The sequence below is a fragment of the Pelodiscus sinensis genome, chromosome 4 (assembly GCF_052426305.1).
Source record: "Pelodiscus sinensis isolate ZL-2025 chromosome 4, ASM5242630v1, whole genome shotgun sequence".
Classification (NCBI taxonomy): domain Eukaryota; kingdom Metazoa; phylum Chordata; order Testudines; family Trionychidae; genus Pelodiscus; species Pelodiscus sinensis.
Window position 1 is genome coordinate 95,067,907 of NC_143055.1, and position 25,558 is coordinate 95,093,464.

At 44.8% G+C, this 25,558-nt stretch overlaps 1 protein-coding gene and 1 long non-coding RNA gene across 3 annotated transcripts in view; one reads left to right on the plus strand and one right to left on the minus strand.

The window, feature by feature from the left end:
• Window positions 1-25,558, minus strand: part of LOC149524552 (uncharacterized) — a 157,801-nt gene that overhangs the window by 14,904 nt on the left and 117,339 nt on the right. The gene's annotated exons all lie outside the window — the stretch shown is intronic.
• Window positions 10,031-25,558, plus strand: part of HHIP (hedgehog interacting protein) — a 110,126-nt gene continuing 94,598 nt past the window's right edge. The window contains exons 1-2 of one of the 2 annotated variants that reach the window (XM_014577905.4): window positions 10,031-10,814; window positions 19,364-19,559. In XM_014577905.4, coding sequence (XP_014433391.1) covers window positions 10,548-10,814; window positions 19,364-19,559 — 463 coding nt within the window. In that variant the 5' untranslated portion in view covers window positions 10,031-10,547. The remainder of the gene's footprint in view (window positions 10,815-19,363; window positions 19,560-25,558) is intronic. The other variant, XM_006131776.5, reaches the window with a different exon arrangement.

Genomic DNA, 25,558 nt, shown 5'->3' on the forward strand with positions numbered 1-25,558 from the left:
TAACCTCTGCTGCAGGGGTTTTGCCCTGAGTCTGGCGATCAAAGTGATTTAAATGTGCTAGTAGCCTAATGAAAAATATTATTCTTTATTTGTATTGCAGCAGTGTTTAGAGTCCCCAACAAATTTGAACCCTCATTGTGATAGACATTGTACAAATACAAGAAATAGACTGTATTCTTGGTATGGGACGTCAGTTGGGGTATTAATTAAATGGGACAGACTATCTCTGCCTGGTCACTCATTAAGCGATCTTCAAGATGCTGTTTTGTTACAGACCAATTCCACAAACCAAATACACAGGAAAGGGTTGGAACTACAATTCATTCACAAGTTTAATTTTCATGCCAATGTTCTGAATCGGGACATTATCAACCAACCAAAAAATGAAGGTGCCAATGGTTCTTTGTGTAGAATCTGGTGTTAGTATTATTCCTATTTAATCGCTAACTAATGGTTCTTATCTGCTTCTTTTAACGATCCTATCTTTAGGTGCTTATAGACTATTAGTTTGCCTGTTACATACTGCTCGGCGTTCCCTTTGATATTTATATACCCACTGCCCCCCTCTCCCCATTCTTTATTTTTGGTTCTGGACATCCAACACTCCAGTCATCTGAAGAAGTGGGCTGTGTCCACGGAAGCTCATGATACCATCTACATGTTTTGTTAGTCTTTAAAGTGCTACCAGATTATTTGTTGTTTTTTAAGTTTATCCTTTACAGACTAACTCAGCTACTTCTCTGAAGCTTTTTAATTCTGTTCTGTCATTAATATGCTGTAATGGAGTCAATCAGGGGTGGCCAGTGAGCCAAGGCAAACTAGAGAGCCGCTGGCCTGGGCGCCCGATGACGATGTCACAGGGTGCCGGGGCACCCCGTGATTACATCACGGCCATTGACGGCCATGCAGGCGGGGGCGCTGATCACGCCTTCCGCCTGGGGCGTCATCTGCCGCAGCCAGCCTCGGGCCATTCCTGGAGTCAATGGTGGCTCCCATAAAAGATGTCTTTGGGTTTCGTATACATGTTGGTTTATCAGACCCACTAACATACATCTATATATTTGAGAGAGTTTGTCTGTCTAAGAACTCCTCTTGAATGATAAAAGGTAAATTTGGTAAACAGCTTCCTCTTATCATACCTTAAAGCAAGGGTGAGGGTTTGGTTGTGCTAGGAAAATGGAATGTACCTTGAATGGGATTGCTTCTCATAAAACAATACAAAAGGGGCGGGCTGGCTGGGCCCCCCCAGACTGCCCCAGATCTGAGCATGCCTCCCCCAGGCAACAATTAGGGAGGGTGGGCAGGAGGCTAAAGCTCCCTCTCTTTCTCTGATTCATACAGGAACATTGCTGGATGTTTCCTTTTATCGGGGAGCGAGGGGGAAGTGCACAGTTTGCTGTATTCCTCACTCTGGCTGGGGAGCACAGGGGGCAGACGAACCTGGATCTGCCCCAGTGGGGAGGGACATGCACCCCTCCCCAAACTGTGTCTGCTGTTGCTGCAATTGCCATGGAGAGGTGCTTCTCACCTGGCCTCAAGCTGCTGCATTGAGGGAGGGCTGGGGTAGTCCTCTCTCTTTCTAGCACAGCCTGCATTCTGAACCCCTCATCCCCAGTCCCATCCCAGAATAATAATTTAAATAAAGCATATACATTTTCATTTTATTTTCCAAAACCCCTCACAATTAATTTGAGTTATAGACCCAAGTAATGCTGAGTAAAATCTTCTAGTATTTTAATAACAGAGTATATTATCTGTAGAGCAACACATACCCCTTAGGATAATTGTTGATTTTGATCAGTCAGACAAACATAGCAATGAATCCTCTGGTGCAAGAGGGCCTGTCACTACAACCAAGAAGTTGATGAAGATTCTTGGAGTCATTGGTAGTCCAAAATAGTCACTTGGTTCTAACAGTAGTCCTTTCTGAAACAAAATCTTAGATACTTCCTGCATACTCCTCTGAAGGATATGGGGAAATGTACATCCTTGAGTTTGAAAGCCCCCAGACCAATCCTGTAGTTCTGGGAAGGGCTCATAGAAGCTGACATCGCTATTATGAGCTTGAATCTGCAGACTCACTTCAGTTTTCTTAAGTCCTTCATATGAGAGCTGAACAAGTCTGACTGACACAGCTGACTACTGGGACTGAATAACTCTCACTATTTAACAACAATGCAGGCTCAACTAATTACCCTGCTGCTAACAAAATGGAGAAAAGCTAATTGGAAAATGCCATTGCATGATTATTTATAAGTTAATATGAATATGCTTGGTGAAGGGAAGAGCAAAGGGTGTTCCAAACATCTTGCAAATGGCAGTTGGAAAGCACTGAGGGTAATTGAACTGCAGATTATTATATAAACTCACACTGCTTGTTCTGTTCCAGGGGGAGCATGTGTGCCGCTCTAGCAAGTCCAGCTTTCCAGGGGGATTCACTTCAAAAACAAGGGCATTTGTATGCCCTAGAAGCTGGCAATCTGTAAAGACAATTCTTGGAGAAACACTGTACTAAGTGACAGCAGCATGTTTCCCAAGGGTGCGTTAGTCACCAAGAAATAGTGTGGAAGCCTTCAGAGTTAGATTATTTTGACACAGCTGAGTGAAAAGGAGCAAGTCTGAAGTTTCCAATGTTTTAAGCTAGGGACATCTTTTGTAAAAGTCTTAATAAACTTCTTTGAAGAGTCTGAGAATTGTTTTAAGACAGCTTACTTATCTGTTTGTCTGATATGTAACAGGGGAAAGAGAACAGAAGTTTAACTCAATTGCATCCTCTATTGGACACTGCCCAAGACATGATGTGACAGGCAAGTGGTTCTATGTTTCTGCCATTTCTTACACTTTAAATTGTAAGTCTCTAAAGCTGATTTCTGAGGTATATATTTTGAGATCAAACTCTCTTTTATCGCCATTAAATAGAAAGCTGAAAATCCCAGATTTAACATGCAGATATGTTTATTATCACTAAATATAGTTCTCAAAATGAGCAGAGACTCATAGCTGATGAGCACTTACTTTTTTTTAGCAGTAGAAAGGGACACTGGGTATTTTTTTCTTTGAATCATATAAAAATTTGAGAGCAAGTGGGAAATAATTCAACCACAGAAACCCAAATAGAAGGTAAAAGAGGAAAAAGTAAATTAAAAAATAGAATAAGGGGAGAGAAAATGAAGAATTAAATCAAGGCTCTGATCACACTTCTTTTACCCTGTGCACTTTTGGCCTAGGATTTTATGTTGTTAATGGAAGTAGGACATCTTTAGAGGCAGTACCTGTGAGACTTTGGCAGTGTTTCCTTTAGTCTTGTACTGGTATGGCTAAGATGGAAATATACTTAAATGGTGATGGGCACTGTAGCCTTCTCTACATGATGAGATAATGTGCTCTAGAGAGGTGTGTTAGTTCTACAGTACAATAACATGTTGTATGCTAATTAGATTGTGTAGACCCTGATGATTAATACTAAAGGGCTGTGTCTACATTGGCACCCTTTTCCGGAAAAGGGATGCTAATGAGACAAGTCGGAATTGCAAATACCGCGGAGGATTTAAATATTCCCTGCGGCATTTGCATGAACATGGCTGCCGCTTTTTTCCGGCTCGGGGCTTTGCCGGAGAAAAGCGCCAGTCTAGACGGGATCTTTCGGAAAATAAAGCCTTTTCCGGAAGATCCCTTATTCCTGAATTTAAGAGGAATAAGGGATCTTCTGCAAAAGGCTTTATTTTCCGAAAGATCCCGTCTAGACTGGCGCTTTTCTCCGGCAAAGCCCCGAGCCGGAAAAAAGCGGCAGCCATGTTCGTGCAAATGCTGCGGGGGATATTTTAATTACCTGAGGCATTTGCAATTCAGACTTGTCTCATTAGCATCCCTTTTCCAGAAAAGGGTGCCAATGTAGACACAGCCAAGGTGCGTTAGTGTGCTTTAACAGAGTATTCTTTCAAAAAGCACTACAATAAAGTGGTATATCTAGACTACATGGCTCCGTTGACGGAGCCATGTAGATGAGTTTACTAGACATAGGAAAATGAAGCGGCGATTTAAAATAATCGCCACTTCATTTACATCAAAATGGCCGCCACGCTGTGCCGATCAGCTGTTTGGTGGCACAGTGGGGCAGTCTGGTTGCGCCGTGGTCGACAAGGGAAGCCTTTGTCGACTGCTCCGGTATGCCTCATGAAATGAGGCTTATCGGAGCGGTCGACAAAGGCTTCCTTTGTGGACCACGGCACGTCCAGACTGCCCCGCTGTGCCGTCAAACAGCTGATCAGCACGGCGTGGTGGCCGTTCTGATGTAAATGAAGCGGCAATTATTTAAATCGCCGCTTCATTTTTCTATGTCTAGTAAACTCATCTACATGGCTCCGTCCATGGAGCCATGTAGTCTAGACATACCCTCAATGTGGAGAAATTAAGATTCAAAATTAGTGTTCATTACCCCCATCATGTAGACAAACTCTATTCCAGGGGTAGGTCAGGTTGTCAAGTCACATAGCTAGATTAATCCTAGCTAACATTGTGGATTCCACTGCCATATCCATGGATGTTCCATAGCGGGAAAGTGCAGCTTTAGTGCCCACAAAGATACTCAGTGCAGGTTCCAGCAGGGTAGTTGCAGGATTTACTTTAGTCAGCTGAAATTCTGGCCACAACAATGAATTTATACTGCCATACGGCAACAAGGGGGACAAGAAGATCTGAAATAACTGACTCTCAGATCTTTTGCCTTTAAAAATTACAGGTCAGAGTCTGTGCTGCATCTCTTAAATATACCTATGCCCTGGAATTGAAACATTTTTAAGTGGAAACCTGATTGCAGTTTTTAATAAATTTGATAATTAGTTTAATACATTTACAGCTCTGTGGGGCACAGATCATGTTCTAGCATGAGATTCCAGCTGCTGGTTTCTATAAGACTATGAATATGAAATAATAAAATGGATTTGAAAGAAACTGTGGAAGTACAAAGGTGATAAGACAATCTAATGGTTTACCCCTCTATTTGGGGGAAATGAAAGTTTGTCTTCTGTTGTTAAAAAGTAGGGATACAGTGAACAAACAGCATAAAGTCTGAGCTATACATACAGTACTGAGTGTGGTGATTTCCTGCTCTTACCAAATGTTTAATGCCAACTGAATGAGGAAAGAGTGCATTTTAGTGCCTCAGTGGAAAAGAAATGTACTGCTGTCAGAAATTGACCAGGAAGAATCAGCTGTAAAAACAGCTGAGTCTGTTACACAGGGCTGTTTCTTCTGATTCAGACCCCTTCTTAGAATTTTTGGCACATGGGAATACCACAGCACATGGGTGCCAAAACAACCAAAATGGCATTGATGGAAAGAGAACCAAAACCCTGCTTTCAATGAGGCGAGACCTTTTGCAGCTAGAGGGATTGTTACATCACTGAGAGAATATGGCCAACAATAAGAGGAAGTGGCACTAGCGCACAAGAGTCAGCCAAAGACCTACTGAGCCTGGAGACAGGCATGCCTGTGAGTTTCTCCATTTGAGAGACACTAGAAAGAATGGACTAAAGGGATCAAGAGGAGTGCAGTGGTATGGAGATCATGCAAGATGATTATGCAAGAGGGACAAGCAATTTGAAGGAAAAAAAGACATATGAGCCAGCGTGATGGCCAGGGAGGGGGAAAAGACATATGAGCCAGTGTATCAACCCTGCACTGGCCAGTGAGGGGTTAACCAGGCCTACTGTACTGGGAAGTCCTCTCCCCCACAGCCCTGCTGGCACGCTCCAACTCCAGGGGCAGTATAAAGGCCGCAGGAGCAGCTCATTCAGGGCTGACCAGGGAAGAGGAAGGAGCTTCTGCTCAAGCAGGGGAGCAATTACCCTGCCGAGGTCAGCAAGAGCTGGCTTTGGAACCAGAGCTGCTGCACCAGCCAGAGTCGCCACAGCTGCCGCTGAGCCAGCCAGAACCGCAGCAACTGTCACACCTGCCTTGATCTGCAGCCATCGCCGCTGCACCATCTGTAGCTGCCATGCCAACCATAGTCGCCACAGCCTCTGACACCACCACCACCTTTGCAGAACCAAATGGGGACACTGTTGACCTACAGTCCAGGGTAGGAAGTAGCCCAGGGCAGGGAGCAGAAGGCACTCCAGAGAGCTTGTTCTGCTTCGGGAGCAAGTCCCCCCAAGCCAGTGGTGAGGACCACTGCTGATAGGACTGTGGGATGGGGCCCAGGGGAGAGGGTGGGCCCGGACTGCCCTACCTCCTACCCGTGCAACCCTGAAAAGGGAGCAAGGCTAGCGAACATTAGAGACTTGGCCCCTGGGCCAAAAATACCCCAGCCAGGGGCAATAGACACTCAGCCACTGGGCCACATCTATCCCAGCCAGGAGACAATAGAGACTCGGCCACTGGACCATATCTATCCCAGCCAGGGGGCAATACAGATTCGGCCACCGGGCCATATTTACCTCAGATGGGGCATCGGAGACCTGGCCATTGGGCCATATTTAGACCCCCCCAGATAGGAGGCACTGAACCTTGTGGGGGGGAGAAACCCGCCCAGGTAGGGGGCACAGGCAGAGAACCCCGTGACAGACGGCAAAAAACATACAGAGAAACAGAGAATCATCTTCAGGCAATTTGCTAGACTCAAAGACAAGTGACAGAAAGAGAGAGAAAAGTCACTCCCAGCATGATTGTCTGTTGAGAAGACCAACTATCTCATAGACAATGGAACTAGCTGAGTCCATGTTAAAGGGAAGACTCCAACTTAGCTATGTGCTAACAACCTCTGCCAAAGACATATGGGATAGGACCCTGAGTGTAAATTTTTTAAAAATATTTACCTTAAAATGTTTGTAAAACAGAACGATGTCTAACAACTAGGGTGCTAGGTAAATCACAATTTCATGGAGGTCATGGGAATCACAAAAAATGCCTACAAACTGCAATTTTTAAAATCTTACCTTACAGTGAGTGCACATTTCTTATGGAAGAGCTGACTGCTGTGTGCAAACTTAGTCAATGTGAAGAATGGAATGAATTAGTAGCAAGCTTAGTCAATTACAAAAAAATGACTGAATGTCACTTTCAAATGTAATCAGTATTCTGCAGACAGACTATGTTTGTTGATGAAATTCATTCTATTATTAAAATTGACTAAGTTTGCTAGTTACATTTATTCTGTGCATAATCTATGACATTCAATACTTGCCCATTTACATTGCCATGAATTTGTTTTAAAAAAATAGGATTTCCACAGGGCCCTAAACCTAGTCTGTGGAACTGGAGTCATAGGATGTGTCTAGACTACAGGATTTTGTCGACAAAAGTGCACTTTTGTCGACAAAACTATACCTGCGTCTACACTACCGCCAAGTTCTGTCGACATAATGTCAACAGAACTTGGCAGTTTTGTCGATGTCAGTAAACCTCATTCTACGAGGAATAACGCCTTTTGTCGACAGAGTTCTGTCGACAGAAGGCGTTAGTGCATCTACACTGTCCTTTGCATCTACACTCTCATGTCGACAAAGCAAGCTGCTTTGTCGACAGAACTGGCTCTAATCTAGACACTCTTTGTCGACAGAAGCTTTGTCGACAGTATCTGTCGACAAAGCCGCTGTCGACAAAGGCCTCCAGTCTAGACGTACCCATAGAATCATAGGGAAGAGACCTCAGGAGGTCCTCAAGTCTAATCCCCTGCTAAAAATAGGACCATTCCCAACTAAATCATCCAGCCAGAGCTTAGTCAAACTGGGACTTAAAAACCTCTAGGGATGGAAATTCCACCACCTACCTAGTAACCCATTCCAGTGCTTTATCACCCTCCTAGTGAAATTGTTGTTTTCTAATATCCAACCTAGACCTCCCTTCACTGCAACTTGAGACCATTGCTCCGTTCAGTCATCTGTCACTACTGCAAACGGCCTCTCTCCATCCTCTTTGGAACCCACCTGCCGGTAGTTGAAAGCTGCTATCAAATCCCACCTCATTCTTCTCTTCTGTAGATTAAATAAGACCAAATCCCTCAGCCTTTCCTCATAAACCATGTGCTCCAGACTCCTAATCATTTTGTTGCCTTCCACTGGACTATCTCAATGTGTCCACATCCTTTCTGTAAGGGGGGGGGGGGGGGGGGGAGGGGGGGGGGAGGGTCCAGAACTGGATGCAATACTCCAGATGTGGCCTCACCAGTGCTGAATAAAGAGGAATAATCAATTCCCTAGATCTGCAGGCAATGCTCCTACTAATGCACCTCATTATGCCCTTTTGGCTACAAAGGCACACTGTTGACTCATATCCAGCTTCTCATCCACTGTAATTCCCAGGTCCTTTTCTGCAGAACTACTGCTTAGCTAATAGGTCTCCAGCCTGTAGCAGTGCTTGGGATTCTTCCATCCCAAGTGCAGGACTCTGCACTCGTTCTTGTTAAAGCTCAGATTTCTTTTGGCCCAATCCTCCAATTTGTCAGACCATGCTGTACCCTATCCCTACCCTCCAATGTATCTACCTCTCCCCCTAGCTTAGTGTCCTCTACGAACTGAGGGTGCAATCCATCTCTTCATCCAGGTCATTAATAAACATGCTGCACAAATCCGATGTTTCAGCAGAGGCTACAGAAGTGGATCTCTGACAGTGGTGTGTAACTAAGCAAACACTTATGTTCATACCCTTTGCAGAAGGGTTTGGGAGTGTGTCCCATGGTGTGCTCTGGGACTGAAATGTGTAGGAAAAGATACCTTTTCATTCTACTGATCCCATCACAATTTCCCTGTGCACAGCCCAAAACTAAAAATTGTGCTCAACTTCAATTATTTGCTAAATAAGTGAGGGGTAAGGAGTGCAACTCCCAGCTGTAGTTACTTTTCATGGAGCTCGCATGCTAAAAACAGAAAATAGCATGGGATCCAGGCTAACCACCTAGGCTATGTCTAGACTGCAGGCTTCTTTCGAAAGAGGCTCTTTCGAAAGCATCTTTCGAAAGAGCCTCTTTCGAAAGATCGCGTCTAGACTGCAGGCGGATCTTTCGAAAGAGCAATCCGCTTTTTCGAAAGAGAGCACCCAGCCAGTCTGGATGCTCTCTTTCGAGGAAGCCCTATTTACATTGAAGAATGCCTTCTTTCGAAAGAGGAACTTTCAAAAGAAGGCGTTCTTCCTCGTGAAACGAGGTTTACCGCCATCGAAAGAAAAGCCGCGTTCTTTCTGAGTCTGGACGCAGGGGAAGTTTTTTCGGGAAAAGGCTACTTTTCCCGAAAAAACCCCTGAGTCTGGACACAGCCCTAGAGACAGGCTAGTAGCTGCACTCCTAAGCTCATACTCAGAATAGCAAGTCTCTCATCTTGCACTGTTGTCCCAGCTACCATGTTTAGCTCTCTTACTCTATGAGATTAAGATCAAGTAGGTCTCCTCCAGTTGGGCATCTCACACCCCTAGCTCCAAGTGTCCTTCCCCTCGGGTTCATTAGGAGCTGGCTCTGCCTCAAGAAACCCCCTTCACTTTTACAGATGGGAGAAGGGGGGGCAGAGAGCAGCACAGGGATGTGCCCAAGGCCACACAGTGGCTCAGTGGCACATCCGCGAAGTCTTGAGTCTCCCCTGCTCTGAGGGCTGGACGGGGTGCTCCTGGGAGATGGGGTGGGAGGAGAAAAAGGTACCCGGCTCTGTTGGCTCTGCGCAAACATGAGGAGCCCCCTTCTCCCAGGGACAGGACCCAGCAGCGGGTAGGTGCGGGACGCAGGCTGCGGGGAGCTGCTGCACTAGGCTGTGTCCGGCAGGAGCAGTCAGCCTTGCTCTGCCCCCCCTTGGCAATGTGGGGGGGGGTATCAACTGGGGGGGGGGTATCAACAAGCAGCAGGCTCCGGCTCTAGCCCAGCCCGTCGTGCCCCAGGGCCACTACTGCTGCGGCAGCCAGCCTGAGCCTTCCCCTCCCGGGCCGCAGGCTCTCGTGTCCTCCACCGCGCGCTCCCCCCCCCCCCCCCCTTTTTTTTTTTTTTTAAACAGGCGCGCGCGCGCTTTCCCCAGTGCTTCTCGGTGACGTGACGGGGCGCGCGGTGGCAGCACCTCCCCGCGCGCGGCTTAAAAAGAAGAAAAGAGGGAGCGAAACATGAGAGCCGTAGTGAGCTGCAGCCACCGCCGGCCGCGGAGGAGGCATCACCCCAGCCAGGCGGCTGCTACCGTCCTACCTAGAGAACATCCTGTCTATGGGACAGCAAGTGAACTGCCGCCGCCGCCTCGCACTGCAAGGGGAAAACCCCGGCCCGGCTCTGCCCGCCAAAGCGCAGAGCAGCACCCACTACTAAAGCGGTGTCCCTCGCGCGGCTGGGTCCCCGCCGCTCCTGAGCATCCTCCCACCAAGCCGGGTGTTTACTGCATCGTTGGGGGGGCTTGTGGGGAGGGCAAAAGTTCTTCTCCCTTTAGTTTTTTTTTTTTTTTTTTGTTCACCATCATCCCTCTCCAGGCTCCCTCCTCCCGTTTGGGGGCCGCTGGTTCCCTGCTTCGAGGCGCAACAAGAAAACCAGTCGGGGAAGGGGGCAGGGCTGGTTTGGGGGTTTGTTTTCCACTCCCGCGGTCCAAGGCATGATGCTGAAGATGCTCCCGTTGAAACTGCTGCTGGTGGCCGTGGTTCTGTGCTTCTTTGAGGGGGATGCCAAGTATGGGGAGAGCGGGGCAAGGAGGAGAAAGTGCCTGAATGGTAACCCACCGAGACGCCTGAAGAAGCGAGACAGGCGGATGATGTTCCTGGAGCCCGCGAGCGAAGGGGAGATGATGTGTCGTGGCTTCTACCCTCGCCTGTCCTGCTGCTCCAGGACTGACAGTCAGGGGCTGCTGCACTTTGAGAATAAGGTAGGCACCACAGAAGGCTTTTTGCATGGATGCAAACGCACTGCTAACCCGCTGAGTGAGTTGATCTCTAGGAACATGGGTTTGATCATGTTTGGGGGGGGGGGCGCTGATCTAATACAATTGAAGCACAGAAGCGATCCTGGTTTATTCCCTTGTGAGTTTCACAGACCTGTGTCCTGAGCGGTTCATCTGGAAGGGAGGCTTAGTCAATTGGGAAGGCATTTTTCACAGAAAGTTCTCTCTATGTCACAGCGGAGGGTTCTTAGAAAGGTGTCGCGTTTCCATGAGATCTTACAAACCTCAGATGGTCCCGAATGCTCAAAGCAGCAGCTGTTGCAGACTGAAGGGCAGTGCCCGTTTCTCACGAAACATAGGTGGTAGGACTGTGCTGAGGGGATGGTGGTTTGAGAAGGAAGATTTGAATGGTTTTTCGGGTTACGTTTCTGCATTGGCAGCAGTGGTACTGTGAATTAACTTTGACGGTGGTTTCCGGTTTATCGGGGGGGTGGGGGCGAGCAAAAAGCGTGTACAATTTTCTCCACGTGTTTGGTCAGCAGGTCAGTAAAGGGTTTGGAGAGTAGATGGTGCTGGTGCGCCAGAGTTTAGTGTGCTGTACTCAAAGCTCTTGTGTTATACTTGATTACGTGTATCAGCTGAAAGAGGCTCCACTGTTATGATAGATTTCTCACACAGGATGGCATGAGATCGTTGCCTTTTCACAGTGCCTGGCAATGCATATGCCTAATTTAAAATTGAGTTGCCTTGAAAAGTAGTATCTTATTGGAATTTTAAAATACTTAATTTTATGCTTCCTGTGGGAGCTTAATCTGTGTTTATTGAAGTGTTTCTGATTTCTCTAAGTTGTTCATATATCATTATGTATCATCTTATTTGATAAGCAGAGCAATGATATTAAGTGTATCCACAGAGAGGGAAATTGCTAAATAATGTCATTAAGAATCACTGCACGTGAAATAAACAATCAGGTGTCTTCTCCCTCCCCCCACCTCACCCCACCACCCCCTCCCAGTGTAGGTTTAATTAAGAATTCCTCAGTTACAACACTGTAGTTGTCAGGGTCTGAGAGACTCTTGGAAAACTTGTGTTTCAGTCTTGCTGGCCCAAGCATAATAAAAAAAAAATACCCAGCCTGAATCGAATTTTTATGCTCAGTTCACGGTAGATTTCACTCCATTCTCATGTAAACAGCTTCTACGAATCAACATATGTGTCTGGGTGGTATCTCTCACTTTGTTTTGTAACAAAAAGCCATATTGCATCATTTAATTTGCTCAAGTCATGCAAATAGGAAAAAATCAATAGGACAAAAAGGGGTCGACTTATCCTCCTCCCCACTAAACTGCTGCCCACACACAGAGTCCTGTTGCTTATGGCAAAAGAATAACAACAACACCATTGTGTTTGTTAGTTGGTTCACTAATGGGTGAAACTGGAGAACATCATTCTCCTTCAGTCCCCAGCTCTGTCCAAATGTTCATGCCTTTTGAGCATTTGTCCTACCCCGTCTATTCCCAGATGAGTGAGAACAGTCTTACTGCAGGTTTTCAGCTGCAGATTTTTCTTTATTCTTACCATATGCAGCAGTAGTTTGAAATTCAGGGCAGATATATTTCTTCATGCTGTCCAGAGACAGTGTCATTAAGCTCCTGTGTGGTAATTCAATTAAACTACAAAATAACTACATTCAGATAACCTTAAGAGCCTAATTGAAGTGCACAAAAGTCAGACTAAGGACTGGAAAATATGTCCTTAACTCACCCTGTTTGTAATACATAGGTATCGCAGCACATATGTTATATGAGATCACCCACTGTTTGGAGAGCCCTGCAATAGTGGGTTTAATGTGGTGAATTAAACATGGAGTTTTAGACAGTTTTGAATTTCCTAGCTATTGTGGAGTGCTGTACCTTCATATTACTTGAATATATCTTTTGTTTAATTTCTTTGCTTTGGAGACAGCAATAAAAAAAATCTCTTAAATGTATGAAGTTTCAAAACAATATGTCATAACTTAGATTTAAATGCTTAGAAATAGATCTTATGAATATAGATTTTTCACTTTTTAGTGGCAATTCTAAAAGGCTTTAAAACCACATTATTTATCCATTAAATGTCAATGGTTACAGCTATCTTAAATCTGCTTTATTATGTAAATATCTATTGAGACAGTTTTCCAAATTACATGTCATTTATACTTGATAGACCATTCCACAAGAGACATTACAATCTAGCATGCAAAACACTTTGAAGGAACTTTGCAAAAAAAGTGGGTTTCTGACACTGTATTCTACAAGGGCTCCAAAAGCAGGTCATCACACAGATCTTGCATGTGATACAGAGTCATATTAATCCACAGCATTGAGAGTCTATGACATTAATGGGAACCTGAACATTGGCTTTTTCTAGAGCAATTGAGCTTGCTCAACAGGCCTTTTCAATTTCAGATTATCTTCTTGGTGAAGATTCTGTGTGTCAGCCCTTAGACAATTTTATGATCGAATTATTGATCTGTCTTTATGAGGAAAATACTTCCAGCCTCTTAAGCACAGCAAAGCATCAACAAAGGGCACAGGGCACTGATTTATTAAACAGACAAAAATTAAACTGCCACTAGTAATAATTTTGCATGATGTTGGCATTTAACACTTTGTCTTCTAGCTTTCTGGAACATCTCCAGTTTACCCTTGGTTCGCTAAAGCCAGAATCAAATATTGCAACATCAGAGTTTTTAAAAGTTTACTTATAGCCAGATAGACACAAAGTCTTCTCTACCTTGGATGGTTTCACAGCCAAGGCTGTCAATGAATGGGTGAAAAGTAATTGTTTTCAAGTGTGCCCTTTTACAATCATCTGTTTGCTCTGACTCTTTCAGGAACAAAAGCTATTGTTGAACACATCCAACTAAACAAATAACTCATCTTGGGGTCCCTTTAACAGCTGCCTTGGTACAATGATCTATTTACATATTAGCCTAAAATTGAAACTGAACTCTTTAATGACATAATCCACCACTATAGTACAGAAGAAACATATGTTCAATGCAACAGCTGAACAACCTTGTAGGCATATGATTTTAGAAATAATTTCTTGTATACCAAATATAGTTTAATAAAACGTCTTCATTCACCTCCACATATTTTTTCTATTACCATCAAACCCACCCAGTTTCTGTCAAAAATAAAATAAACATAGGGTATGAAAAACAAATTACGTTATTACATTTATTGAATTTCTATCTCTTGGGGTGCCTTTCTGGTTTCTCCCTCTTTCACTATTTTTGTTTTCAATAAACCAGTCTTGCAAACTGCTTTCCTGTATTCCAGTATTCATTGTATACCTTTCTTCTACCAGTCTTAATTTCTTGTGGCTAGAGATTAAAGGATGATCTTACAGATGCTGTAAATTAGTCAGCAGCAGGCATAATCATTACTAGGCATGCTGCAGTAATGTTTGGAAGTTGTACATGTTTTCCACAGCAAACTACTGCAAATTTTATGGTTTCACATATAACTTTAAAAAAATTGATACAGGAAATTAGTTTACAGCTCTTCAAGAGACTAAAGACTGTCAGTCTTAAAGGTAAAGGTCATTTTTATGTGGTCATCATAAATACCATGTTCAAAACAGTGTTTAAGCCTTGGGCTAAGTCTGTGTAATTGACTTCAGTGAGGCTACTGATTTATTGAAAGCAAAGCTAGACTGATGGCTCTATCTTCCTTCAAATAGGTATTTGAACTGCAGACCTGACACAGAACAAAATTTTACCATTCTAGTTAAATAGCATGAAACTTAACATAAAACTATTGCACTTGATTTTCTGATAATTTGAGTCCCATTCCCTAATATTTTGATAAGTTATTTGTATGACCAAGGCACATTCCAAAAAGTGTGAGAGGGACTAAATTCCTCAAGGACTAAAATCAAACCCCTTACAGATGGCAGCTGGTCAGGAGGATTAGGATCCTTTTGTTTTAGCTTTAGCTATTAAAAGGGAGGCTGGCATTTCTTACTTGTATATAACTGGGCAATTAAATGCATTTTCCACAGGGAAAAATAAATTAGCTTTGACTTTTTCAATTTTTTTTTTGATTGTGTACACTGGTACCGCCCAATAAAACTATGGTAATATGCATGCATCTATTGTGGAGTTAATGCAGAAAAGAAACTCAGTATTCATCTTTCCTTAACCACCAATCACTACCACCAATGCAGCCCAGTGCTTGAATGAGATGAGCTTGGAGATGAAGACAGGTGGATACCGTATTTTCCGGCGTATAAGGCGACTGGGCGTATAAGACGACCCCCTAATTTTTTAGTTAAAAGATAGGGTTTCGTCTTATATCCCAGCGCCCCTCCGCCTCCTTTGCTCCCGGTGTCCCTGGTCTGCTGGAGATGGTCCCCAGCAGACCAGAGGCACCGGGAGCAAAGCCGCAGCAGCGGCGGGGTCCCGCGCCTCTGAGGCTTTGCTAGAGCAAAGCCTCAGAAGCGCGGCACCCCGCCGCCGCTTCAACTTTGCTCCTGGTGCCTCTGGTCTGCTGGGGACCGTCTCCAGCAGACCAGGGACACTGGGAGCAAAGCCTCTGAGGACGCCCCGGCAGCGGGACAGCCCCGGCGCGCCTGGGCTGCCCCGCCGCCGGAGCCCCTCTGCGGCTTTGCAAAGCCTTGGGGGAAGCCGGCGGGGGGGCATCCCAGGCGCACCTGGGCTGCCCCCCTGCCGGAGCCCCTCCACAGCTTTGCAAAGCCTCGGGGGAAGCCGCCTCCGGAGCCCCTCCGCAGCTTTGCAAAGCCTCGGGGGAAGCCGGCGGCGAGGCATCCCAGGCGCGCCTGGGATGCCCCGCCACCGGCTTCCCCCAAGGCTTTGCAAAGCCGCGGAGGGGCTTGGGCTGCCCCGCCGCCTGGATAACCGGCGTATAAGATGACCCCCGATTTTTGGGGGATGTTTTTTAACATCAAAAGTCGTCTTGTACGCTGGTATATACGGTAAATAAAAGCATTTGAAAAGTCTGCAAACATGATGTAATTTCTTTGGTGGTAAATACACACTCAGAATTGAGCAACTCAGTTCATAGATTAAGAGTGCTCCTGGATTTCTCACTGATGCTAAGTTCTCACATGGCAGCATCCACAAGTAAAGTTGTCTACCCTCTGTGGTTGTCTAGGAGACTCCTTTCCCTCATGGTGAACAATGGCCTAGTCTTAGTTATATAGACCTTTGTCATTTCCCATCTGGACTACAGCAATGCAGTGTACCTGGGCATAAAGCCTTCAGTCTGTAGGAAATTCCAACTCGTATACAATGTGTCCTCAGCAACATGGGCTACCCTGTACACATAAGACCTATCCTCCACTTGGTTTCCTACAGAAGAAAATCAAGTTCAAGATCTTGGTTGTTATTTTCAAGGCTTTCAATGGCCTGGGCCTAGCCAATCTAAAAAGATAAACTACAATTCCAGCATGAAGACTATGGCTGACAACTCTGCTCTTCAGGGCCAGGCATAATGACATTTCTACCATAAGGGCAAAGCTCATCCATACAGTAAACTGAGCTTTCTCAGGGATTAGTCGGAGACTGGAATGAATAGGAGGAAGTAAGGGCCTACAGCTAATCTCACCACCTTGTACTCCAAGTGAAAGGCACACTTCTGCTTCCCCCCCCCCCATACAGATGTGTACACTTAAACAAAATAACCCCATACCAAAACAAAACCAACTGCACTGCACTGCACATACAATTCTCTTACTGCAGAGAGGACCTCAGAGCGTTAAAATACTATGATGGACTCAAAGAGCAGTGAGGTGCTATGATGATGATAGCAATGTACGAAACTGCACAGAACAGACTATTTAGGGAAGTGGTGAGCAACCTGCAGTCTATGGGCCTCACACAACTCACTGGGGCCCACCTGTGGTCTGCAGAACCTCTGGTTGCTCCCCTCCCCCACGCACTTCATGCATACTGGGACACAGAACCCCGCACTTACCTGCTCCTCCCCATACCTCCCAGCACTTTCAGAAGAGTCGCAAATTGCCTGATTTGTGATCTGTCCCTACTCCAGCCTCTCCCTACCAGAGCTGAAATGCTGTGAATAGCTGATCCACAGCAGTCCAACTCTGGGAGGGAAGAGCAGGAGCATGGATGGCACATGAATCACGTAATTTGTGGCTCTGAAAGTGCTAGAAGGATGGGGAAGGAGCAGATGAGTGAGGGGTTCCAGTGCCTTGGTGTCTGAGAGGCATGTGGGGCAGAGAAGGCAGACAGGGAGGTCACGGAGGCTAAAGGTGAACCCCAGTGGGCCACAGATTGCCTCGGTCCACTTAGGTGAATGAAGGCCATTCATCTGCCCACCCACTATTTGTGGTTGCTCATTCCTAATTTAGGGCCTGTTCCTTCAGACTCAAAACAGAGAAAACTGAACTTACTGGGGATTCTAAGCCAATTACTATTCTACTTATTGACATTAGCAGGTCTAATTGAAGCCAATGGGACTACTCTGAGTGACTACTTATTTTGAGAGGGGAAGGTGTGTCCTTTGACAGCACAAGTAAGGGCTGGAGGGGGGCAAAATTAATTTCATTTTCCTGAAGACAGTCTGGCTTTCTAAAATTTGAGAAATGCTTCCTTAATTCAAAAGCTTTAAAAACTATAAAGGTTTATTCAGAATGAAGATTACTGAAATTAATATTTTGTATGAGATTTTTAAAATGCTATGTTATTGATAATATTTTGCCTGTCATGTTTAAATCAATAAAAAAGTACTCTCAGACACATGAGAACAAAGTTATGTGATTCTCATCCAGAAATAAAGTGATAAGTTCAAAATTATGTTACTGGCCTAGGGCATTCTAGATGATTGATGAGCTGTGAAACAGCAACTATGGGTCAAATTATGGGCCAAAAATCTCCATGCACATTGAATTATTTGATTTACCTAGAGTAATTTAGCCAATTATTGCATGGTTTCTGAAAAGAACTAATCAATGTACCTACTGTAGAATGAAACCCCACAGAATCATTCATAGGGTGTGTCTAGACTACAGGGTTTTGTTGACAAAAGTCCACTTTTGTTGACAAAACTATACCTGCGTCTACACTACCGCCGAGTTCTGTCGACATAATGTTGACAGAACTCGACAGTTTTGTCGACGGCAGTAAACCTCATTGTACCAGGAATAATGACTGTTGTCAACAGAGTTCTGTCGACAGAAGGCATTATTGCATCTACACTGTCCTGTGCGTCTACACTCTCATGTTGACAAAGCGGCTTGCTTTGTCGACAGAACTGGATGTAGTCTAGATGCTCTTTGTCGACAGAAGCTTTGTCGACAGTATCTGTCGACAAAGCCTCTGTCAACAAAAGCCTGTAGTCTAGACGTACCCATAGTGTGAAAAAAGTAACATCAAATCTACTCTGAAATCTGAGAACTTGCATAATAGAAGCAAGGCTGTATAAAGTGAACGTAGCATCACTTTTTAAAAATATATTAGAATTCTTTTATAATTATGTTAAATCAGTAAATAGATGCTGTGCTTTATGTTTTCTAAGGCCCATATTGGCTTCAGTGAATGCTGGATTGAGCCATAATGCACTTCTGGGTTCAGAAATCAAAATGCAAACCTTTACTGCCATGTGGTTTACAATAAGATATGATGTGCATAGTATTACAGACTAATAGTGAAGAATGTGTTGTTTTCCATTAACATTTATTTTTCATGGTATGCTGATATTGCACTCCCCAGGCTCTTGTATTTACTTACGCAAATTATCAAGCATGGTATGGTGCTTAAGTAAATATTATGCATAATGCATGGACTTCTTTCAAGAAAGTGAAAATTGAATAATAGGACAAACTGTAAGTTAGAAAATTTTGAAATTTTCCTTTTTCATATCAACAGAAATTACTGAAAATCTAAGGCATTTTCTACCAACAGTTTACACAGGCATATGCAATGCATATAATTGTACTGGAAAACAGAAAACTCAGAGGAACCCCCTTTGAGAATTCTTTCATAGGAGTTTCACAGTCCAAAGCTTGTGTATTTTATAAATATCTGGAGATTGTTTTTCTTATGTGTTCTCTTTACGTAAATTTTAATTTGAGCCTTTTATGCATGTAATTTAGACTTAGAAATTGTATTTTTCAGCATCACCTATAAGAGAAGTAGACATAGGGCCTCTTCCTTCAGCCCTTGCTTACTCCGTTAATCCTTACTTATGTGAGTATTCCCACTGATCAAGGATTACTCACACAATTAAGAGATTGCAGGCTTAAGTAGTGGGAATAATTTAATTTTCATTTTGAAAGAGAGGCACTTGTTAGTACTCTAAGATCTAATGATTTATTACATGTCATCTTCTTTCATAGTAGCAATTTTTGCACTTGGTGACTTAAAATATGACCTTTTTTACTGATAAATAACTGTACTGGTTAAATTAGCATGATTTACTTACATTATTTCAAATAATCTTTTTGTGTTAAGACAGGCAAGTAGGTCACGTGTTTATTTGTCTCTGGTTTATGGCTTGCAGATATTTTCTGTTACCAACAACACAGAATGCGTGAAGCTACTGGAAGAAATCAAATGTGCACACTGCTCACCACATGCTCAGAATTTATTCCATTCACCTGAGAAAGGGGAAGCATCTGAAAGAGAACTAGCTCTTCCCTTCCTGTGCAAAGACTATTGTAAAGAATTCTATTATACTTGCAGAGGTCAAATACCAGGTAAAACCTATTGCAAAATAATGGACTAAAGGATGTCTAAATTTAAATGCTCTATATTGCTTAAGAAAACATGGATCAGATCCTGCAGTCCTCCATCAGGGAAAACCCCAGAGACATCAAGGACTGCAGAATCAGGACCATCAAGGTAGATCTTCCTATTTAAGTGAATATTTGGATTTTTTTTCCTTCACAGCCATCTCTTGAGTTTCTAGAAAATGATATATATTGTAACTTTTAAAATCACCAGAATCAATTATTTTCTATACTGAAATTTCACTTTGTTCACCCAAAGCATAAAAACAATTAGCCAACCATGAAAGCCTTTCTAATGATACATTGTTTTGAAATGGAAAAAAAGAGAAGCTGTCTTTTGTAGGTAATATAAAGACATTGAATATTTAAGATATCCTTTCCTACTTTGTTAATCACCTACATTATTGTTTTCAAACATATGCTCCAGGATTCAAAGCCCACTGAAATCAGTAGGAATCTTTCCACTGACTTCAGTGCCCTTTGAATCAGTTCCATGATGTTGTTAACAATATGGGCCCAATTCCCAGCCTTTAACTGACTCTGAAGTGCCCTGTCATAGTCTGTGGATTTACCCTGACATAATCAAAAGCGGAATTTGGTCCCTGGAGCCTGTAGCCATCACACAAATATTTCCTATCACCTTTACACAAGATTGCCAAAATGCCCTGCAAAAGCAGCTGTACTTAATATGTGTGTATGTATATATATGTCTTAAAAAAGTATGTTAAACAACATCAACAGTAATTACAGGACTAAAACATTTATATAATTATGATTGCCCTTTCTTCACGAAAGCTCATCATCTAATAAACCATCTTGTTAGTCTTTAAAGTGCTACATTGTCCTGCATTTTGCTTTCTTCAGCTGTTCCTCAATCCCTATCCAAACCATGTTGGCATTACAGAAAAAAGTTAAACTAGTGGGATTTTGAGGAGTGTAATTTAAAAGAAAATAATGTAGTTTTGAGTTAGGTAAGATCATGACAAATTTGTGACTAAACATTTATAATATGAACAGTTCTGTAAAACCACAACATAAAAAACATTAGAGCTGTGTAATAGGTAAGGCTTTAAGTGGTGAATGTTTGTATTGCTTATGATGCACTTTGTTTTCTTTGAACTCCCAGGGGTGCAGGACTTTTCTGTAGTGTTCTCTTATTGACTTGCAAAAACATTTTGAATAGTGTTGCTTTTTCCCTTTGGTGTGGTTTAACATGTATCTAAACCCATTCAAATATGAAAATATTATTATTGCCTTTATAAACTACAGAGATGTTTCTAAGGCTTTCTTAAACCAGCTGTTTCTTGCTCTTTATCACATTCCCCAGAGCAAAGCAGAATATCATAGCTGCCAAGACTGCCTGCTGAGCAGAGATAACAGAGTAGATATTGTAAATGTTTGGCCCATCCTGGAAGCCACCACAGAGTATTTTTTTAAATACGAGTTTGTAACGAACCCAAATGATGAGTGTATTCTGCTGAACATTTACATAATCTTTTCATTAGAGTCTAAATTTCTGAGAAAAAATGCTCTATAGGAAAAAAAGTTAAGGAGGGAGGAGAAGGAGAGAGGGAATGGGCTAAGCAGCACAGGAGCTACAGCCTGAGGATCCTAACTCCCCAGATCAACATATGTGGTGACGAATGACAAATTTATTTTTCTACAAAGTTTGTGTATATGTAAAACTGCTGAAGTGCATCAAGATGTCAAGTGCTTTTTGTGACCACCCAGGTTGCCTTGAAAGATAACCAGATGAAAGCATAACTTTAGCACTGGACAGAGCACTGTGCTTTGCAGGAAAGCGCTTACAAACGAGCTAGAATAGGATTTTTCCTACATCAATCAGATGCTAATAATCGTTCTAAATACTTGTTCTGAGAGTGGGCTGCACTACAAAAAGTCGTTGCATACTTATGTCGAATAGGGTTAATTGATTTGTTTGGCAGAGTGGTCATTGGCACATGTATTAATATTTCATGAAGGTATTGAAATTCAGGTCACACTTTTTGGGAAAGTGACCTATAGAATCCTAAAAATGACGAGTAGGCCAGTGGCACCTTAGAGACTAACAAAAATATATAGAATCATGCTCATGATTAAATATATTTTGGTTAGTCTCTAGGGTGTCATAGGACTATGTGTTGTTTTTAAAGTTATAGACTAACATAGCTATCCCTCTGAGACTACAGAATCTTAGAGTGTCCTTAAAAATATATATACATTCATTTAAAAACAAATTCACAGTTCATTTGAGTTTTATAATCCATGTGTGAGATCTGTGTTTCCCATTTAAAAGTTTTACAAACTTTACTAGTATTGAAAAAATAAACAAAAAAAATCCACAGCCTGTGTTTCATTATTTAGATTGCTTGACATGAACTGCAAAGGACAAGTTCTTGTGAGGCAATGTGGCTTGGAAAAATATGTACAGGGCTAGGAGGTGAGCCAGCCCAAGTTCTAGTCATGACTCTGCTAGAGATACACTGTGTGGCACTTAGCACATCAATTAATTCCTCACCCTCAGTTTCTCCATCGGTGCAGTGAGGGAATAATATTTACACAACTACACAACAGGGGAGTTACAAGGAGTGGTGTTGTTCGAACCAAGGGCTTTGGTTTGAACTAACGTGTCCCGCACACACTTCCTGGTTCATATCAGCTGTGATTCGAACTAGCGCGCTGGGCAAGATCTTGCTAATGAAGTATGGGATATTTAAATCCCCGCTTCATTAGCTATTTTGGTTCACTACATTTGCATCCCTAGTCCAAACTAGCAAGACGTACCCTTACTAACTAACATTAAAAATCCATCCACAGTTCTTTCTCCATCTGCAGGTCAAAAATACTAGTAGGCACTTAGCCTTATTCAACTGATTCATTTAAAAATACCTATGAAATAGTATATTTTCATCACTAATTATGAGATTGAGCTTGCATTTTTATGCATTCAAAGCAGCACTTACTTCAGCAGGAGTTTTGAATGCACAAGGAATGAAGGAATCATGTTCACTCCCCTTCCCCTTTTTTGCAAAAAGTCAGAAGTATATAGTAAGATGTATAAAAATAACACTTGGAAAAATCATGTGGCTATGTATTACATGAAGAGATAATGGTTGGTACAGAAGCCCCTGATTTTCTCTCAGATGTCTAATCTTACTTTATTTAGCATCTGAACTTTACATAGAAACTCAGCCCAAGTTAGAATTGGGGTACAGGATTTAAGTTTGTTAATGCAACTTATTTAATTATTATGAATTTAAGTTTTGTAAAGTGCTCTTAGATCTTGGGATGAGTGGGTCTATTATCTATTTTTGTTACATCTAAATAAATAACGGAAGGATTTATTCTCCCTTCACCCAATGGGCAGAACTTCCATTAATGCCAACTCCATAGCTTCAGAGGGTTCTGACAGCCAAAGCCAGGGGAAGAATTCTGGGGTAGTTGAATGCAAGGGGAAGAGCAGTGGCCAATAGGGCAAGAGACTGATATTCCACTGCTATACAGGCAGTCCCCGGGTTAGTACAAGATAGGGACTGTAGGTTTGTTCTTAAGTTGAATCTGTATGTAAATCGGAACTGGCGTCCAGATTCAGCCGCTGCTGAAACTGACCGCCAGTTCTGACTTACATACAGATTCAACTTAAGAACCCCAAGCGTCCCCAAGTCAGCTGCTGCTGAAACCGATCAGCGGCTGATTCCAGGAAGTCTGGGGCAGAGCAACTCTGCCTCGGGCTTCCTGTAGTCAGCGCTGGTCAGTTTCAGCAGCGGCTGACTTGGGGACGCCTGGGGCAGAGCAGCTGGGGTGCTGCTGGGTTGCTCCAGTAGCACCGCTCCTCGCTCCTTGGCGCTACTGGACCAACCCAGCAGCACCCTAGCTGCTCTGCCCCAGGCGTCCTGATTCAGCCACTGCTGCGCCAGTGCCCAGAGCGGCGCTGCAGGACCAATCGGCAGCGCCCCAGCTGCTCTGCCTCAGGGTCCACAACAAAAACCTGGTCTGCTGGGGGGGGGGTGGCACACTAGCTACGCCCCCCCCCCCCAGCAGACCAGGGACACGGGGAGCAAAGCCTCAGAAGCGCAGGAACCGCTGCTGCTGCGGCTTCAGTCCCGGTGCCCCTGGTCTGCTGGAGACGGTCCCCAGCGGACCAGGGGCACCGGGACTGAAGCCGCAGCAGCGGCGGGTTCACGTGCTTCTGAGGCTTTGCTCCCCGTGTCCCTGGTCTGCTGGGGGGGGGGCGCAGCTAGTGTGCCCCCCCCAGCAGACTAGAGCAAAGCCTCAGAAGCGCGGGAACCTGCCGCTGCTGCGGCTTCAGTCCCGGTGCCCCTGGTCTGTTGGAGACGGTCTCCAGCAGACCAGGGGCACCGGGGCAGCTTACGAACGGGGCTTTCTTGCCCCGGAGCTCGCAGGCAGCAATCCGCCACCTCGACCTCCGGGGCGAGAAAGCCCCGTTCGTAAGTGCGGATCCGACATAAGTCGGATTTGCGTAAGTCGGGGACTGCCTGTACTATCCTCTGCTTCTCTCCTACCACAGAAGAGTAGATGCATTAGACAGTGGAGGCTTTTGAAACCTCATATAGGGTTGCCAACCCTCCCAATTCACTGGGAGTCTCCTGGAATCAAACATTATCTCCTGGAGGCTCCTGCAGCTAAACCAAGAGATCACCTGGCAGCAGCACAGCACTAAAGCAGGCTCCCTGCTTGTTCTGGTCCTGTGCCACGTCCAGAAGTAGCCAGGAAGTCTCTGCTGTCCCAAGCTGGGGAAAGTCAGGGGGGTCTCCACGTGATGCCCCCCAAGCAAAGATTCTGCAATTCCCATCAGCCAGGAACTGCAACCAGTGGAAGCTGTGGGAGTGGTGCCTGGAGGCAGGAGCAGTAAGTGAAGCCCCCTGACCCTCTTCCCACCTCCAGGGGGCACAGGAAGGTGCTAGCCCAGGGGTGGGGAAAAGGGCCTGTGTGGTCCGGATCTGGCCCACTAAGTGGGTGGATCTGCCTGCAGAGGTCCTGCTACTCCCCCCCGCCTCCAAGCCAATCAGGGCCTAGGGGCAGGGGGAGCACGTGAAGCCTCCTCCCACCTTGCCAGGAGCACGTGGTGCTTTGAAGTGTCATGCGCTGCTCGCAGGGTGGGGGAGGAGAGTGGAAGAGACTTCGTGCACTCCCCCACCCCAGGCCAGTCAGGGCCTCGGGCGGGGGAGCAACATGAAGCTTCCTTCGCCCTGCCCTGGCACTGTGAAGAGCCCACCGCACTTTAAAGTGCCACATGCTCCTTGCAGGACAGGAGGAGGCTCCACGTGCTCCCCTACCCCCAGACCCTGATTGGCCTGGGGGTAGGGGAGCATGCCAAGCCTCTTCCAGGATATGGGTGCCTAGTGGTAAGAGGGGGAAAAGCGTCTCCCCCACCCTCAGACCAATTATGGTCTGGGGGTGGGGTAGCCCCACCCCTTCCTGTGTGGCCCAGGGCTACTTCAAACATTTTTTAAGTAGCCCCTAGGAAAATATTATTGCCCACCCATGTGCTAGCCACTTCCAGGAGCAGTGCGGGGCCAGAACAGGCAGGAGGCCTGCCTTAGCCCTGCTATGCCATCAACTGGAACCTGGAGCTGCCCAGGGTAAGCACTGCCCCGCTGGAGCCCACTCCCCAGCCCCAACCCTGAGCCCGTCCTGAGTTCCCTCCCAGAGCCTGCACCCCAATCCTCTCCTACACGCCAACACCCTGGCCCTTTCCTGCACCCAGACTCCCTCCCAGAGCCCGCATCACTCCCTCCCTCCTACACCCCAGCCCCTGTCCCAGGCTCGGCCCAGAGCCCCACCCACACTCCAGATTCCTTAGCCCCAGCCCAGAGTCTGCACCCCAATCCCTAGCCCTGCCCCAGTGAAAGTGAGTAAGGGTGGAGACACTGGAAGAGAGTGAGAGACCGAGGGAGGGGGAATGGAGTGAGCAGGGGCAGGGCCTTTGGAGAAGGGGTTTGGAA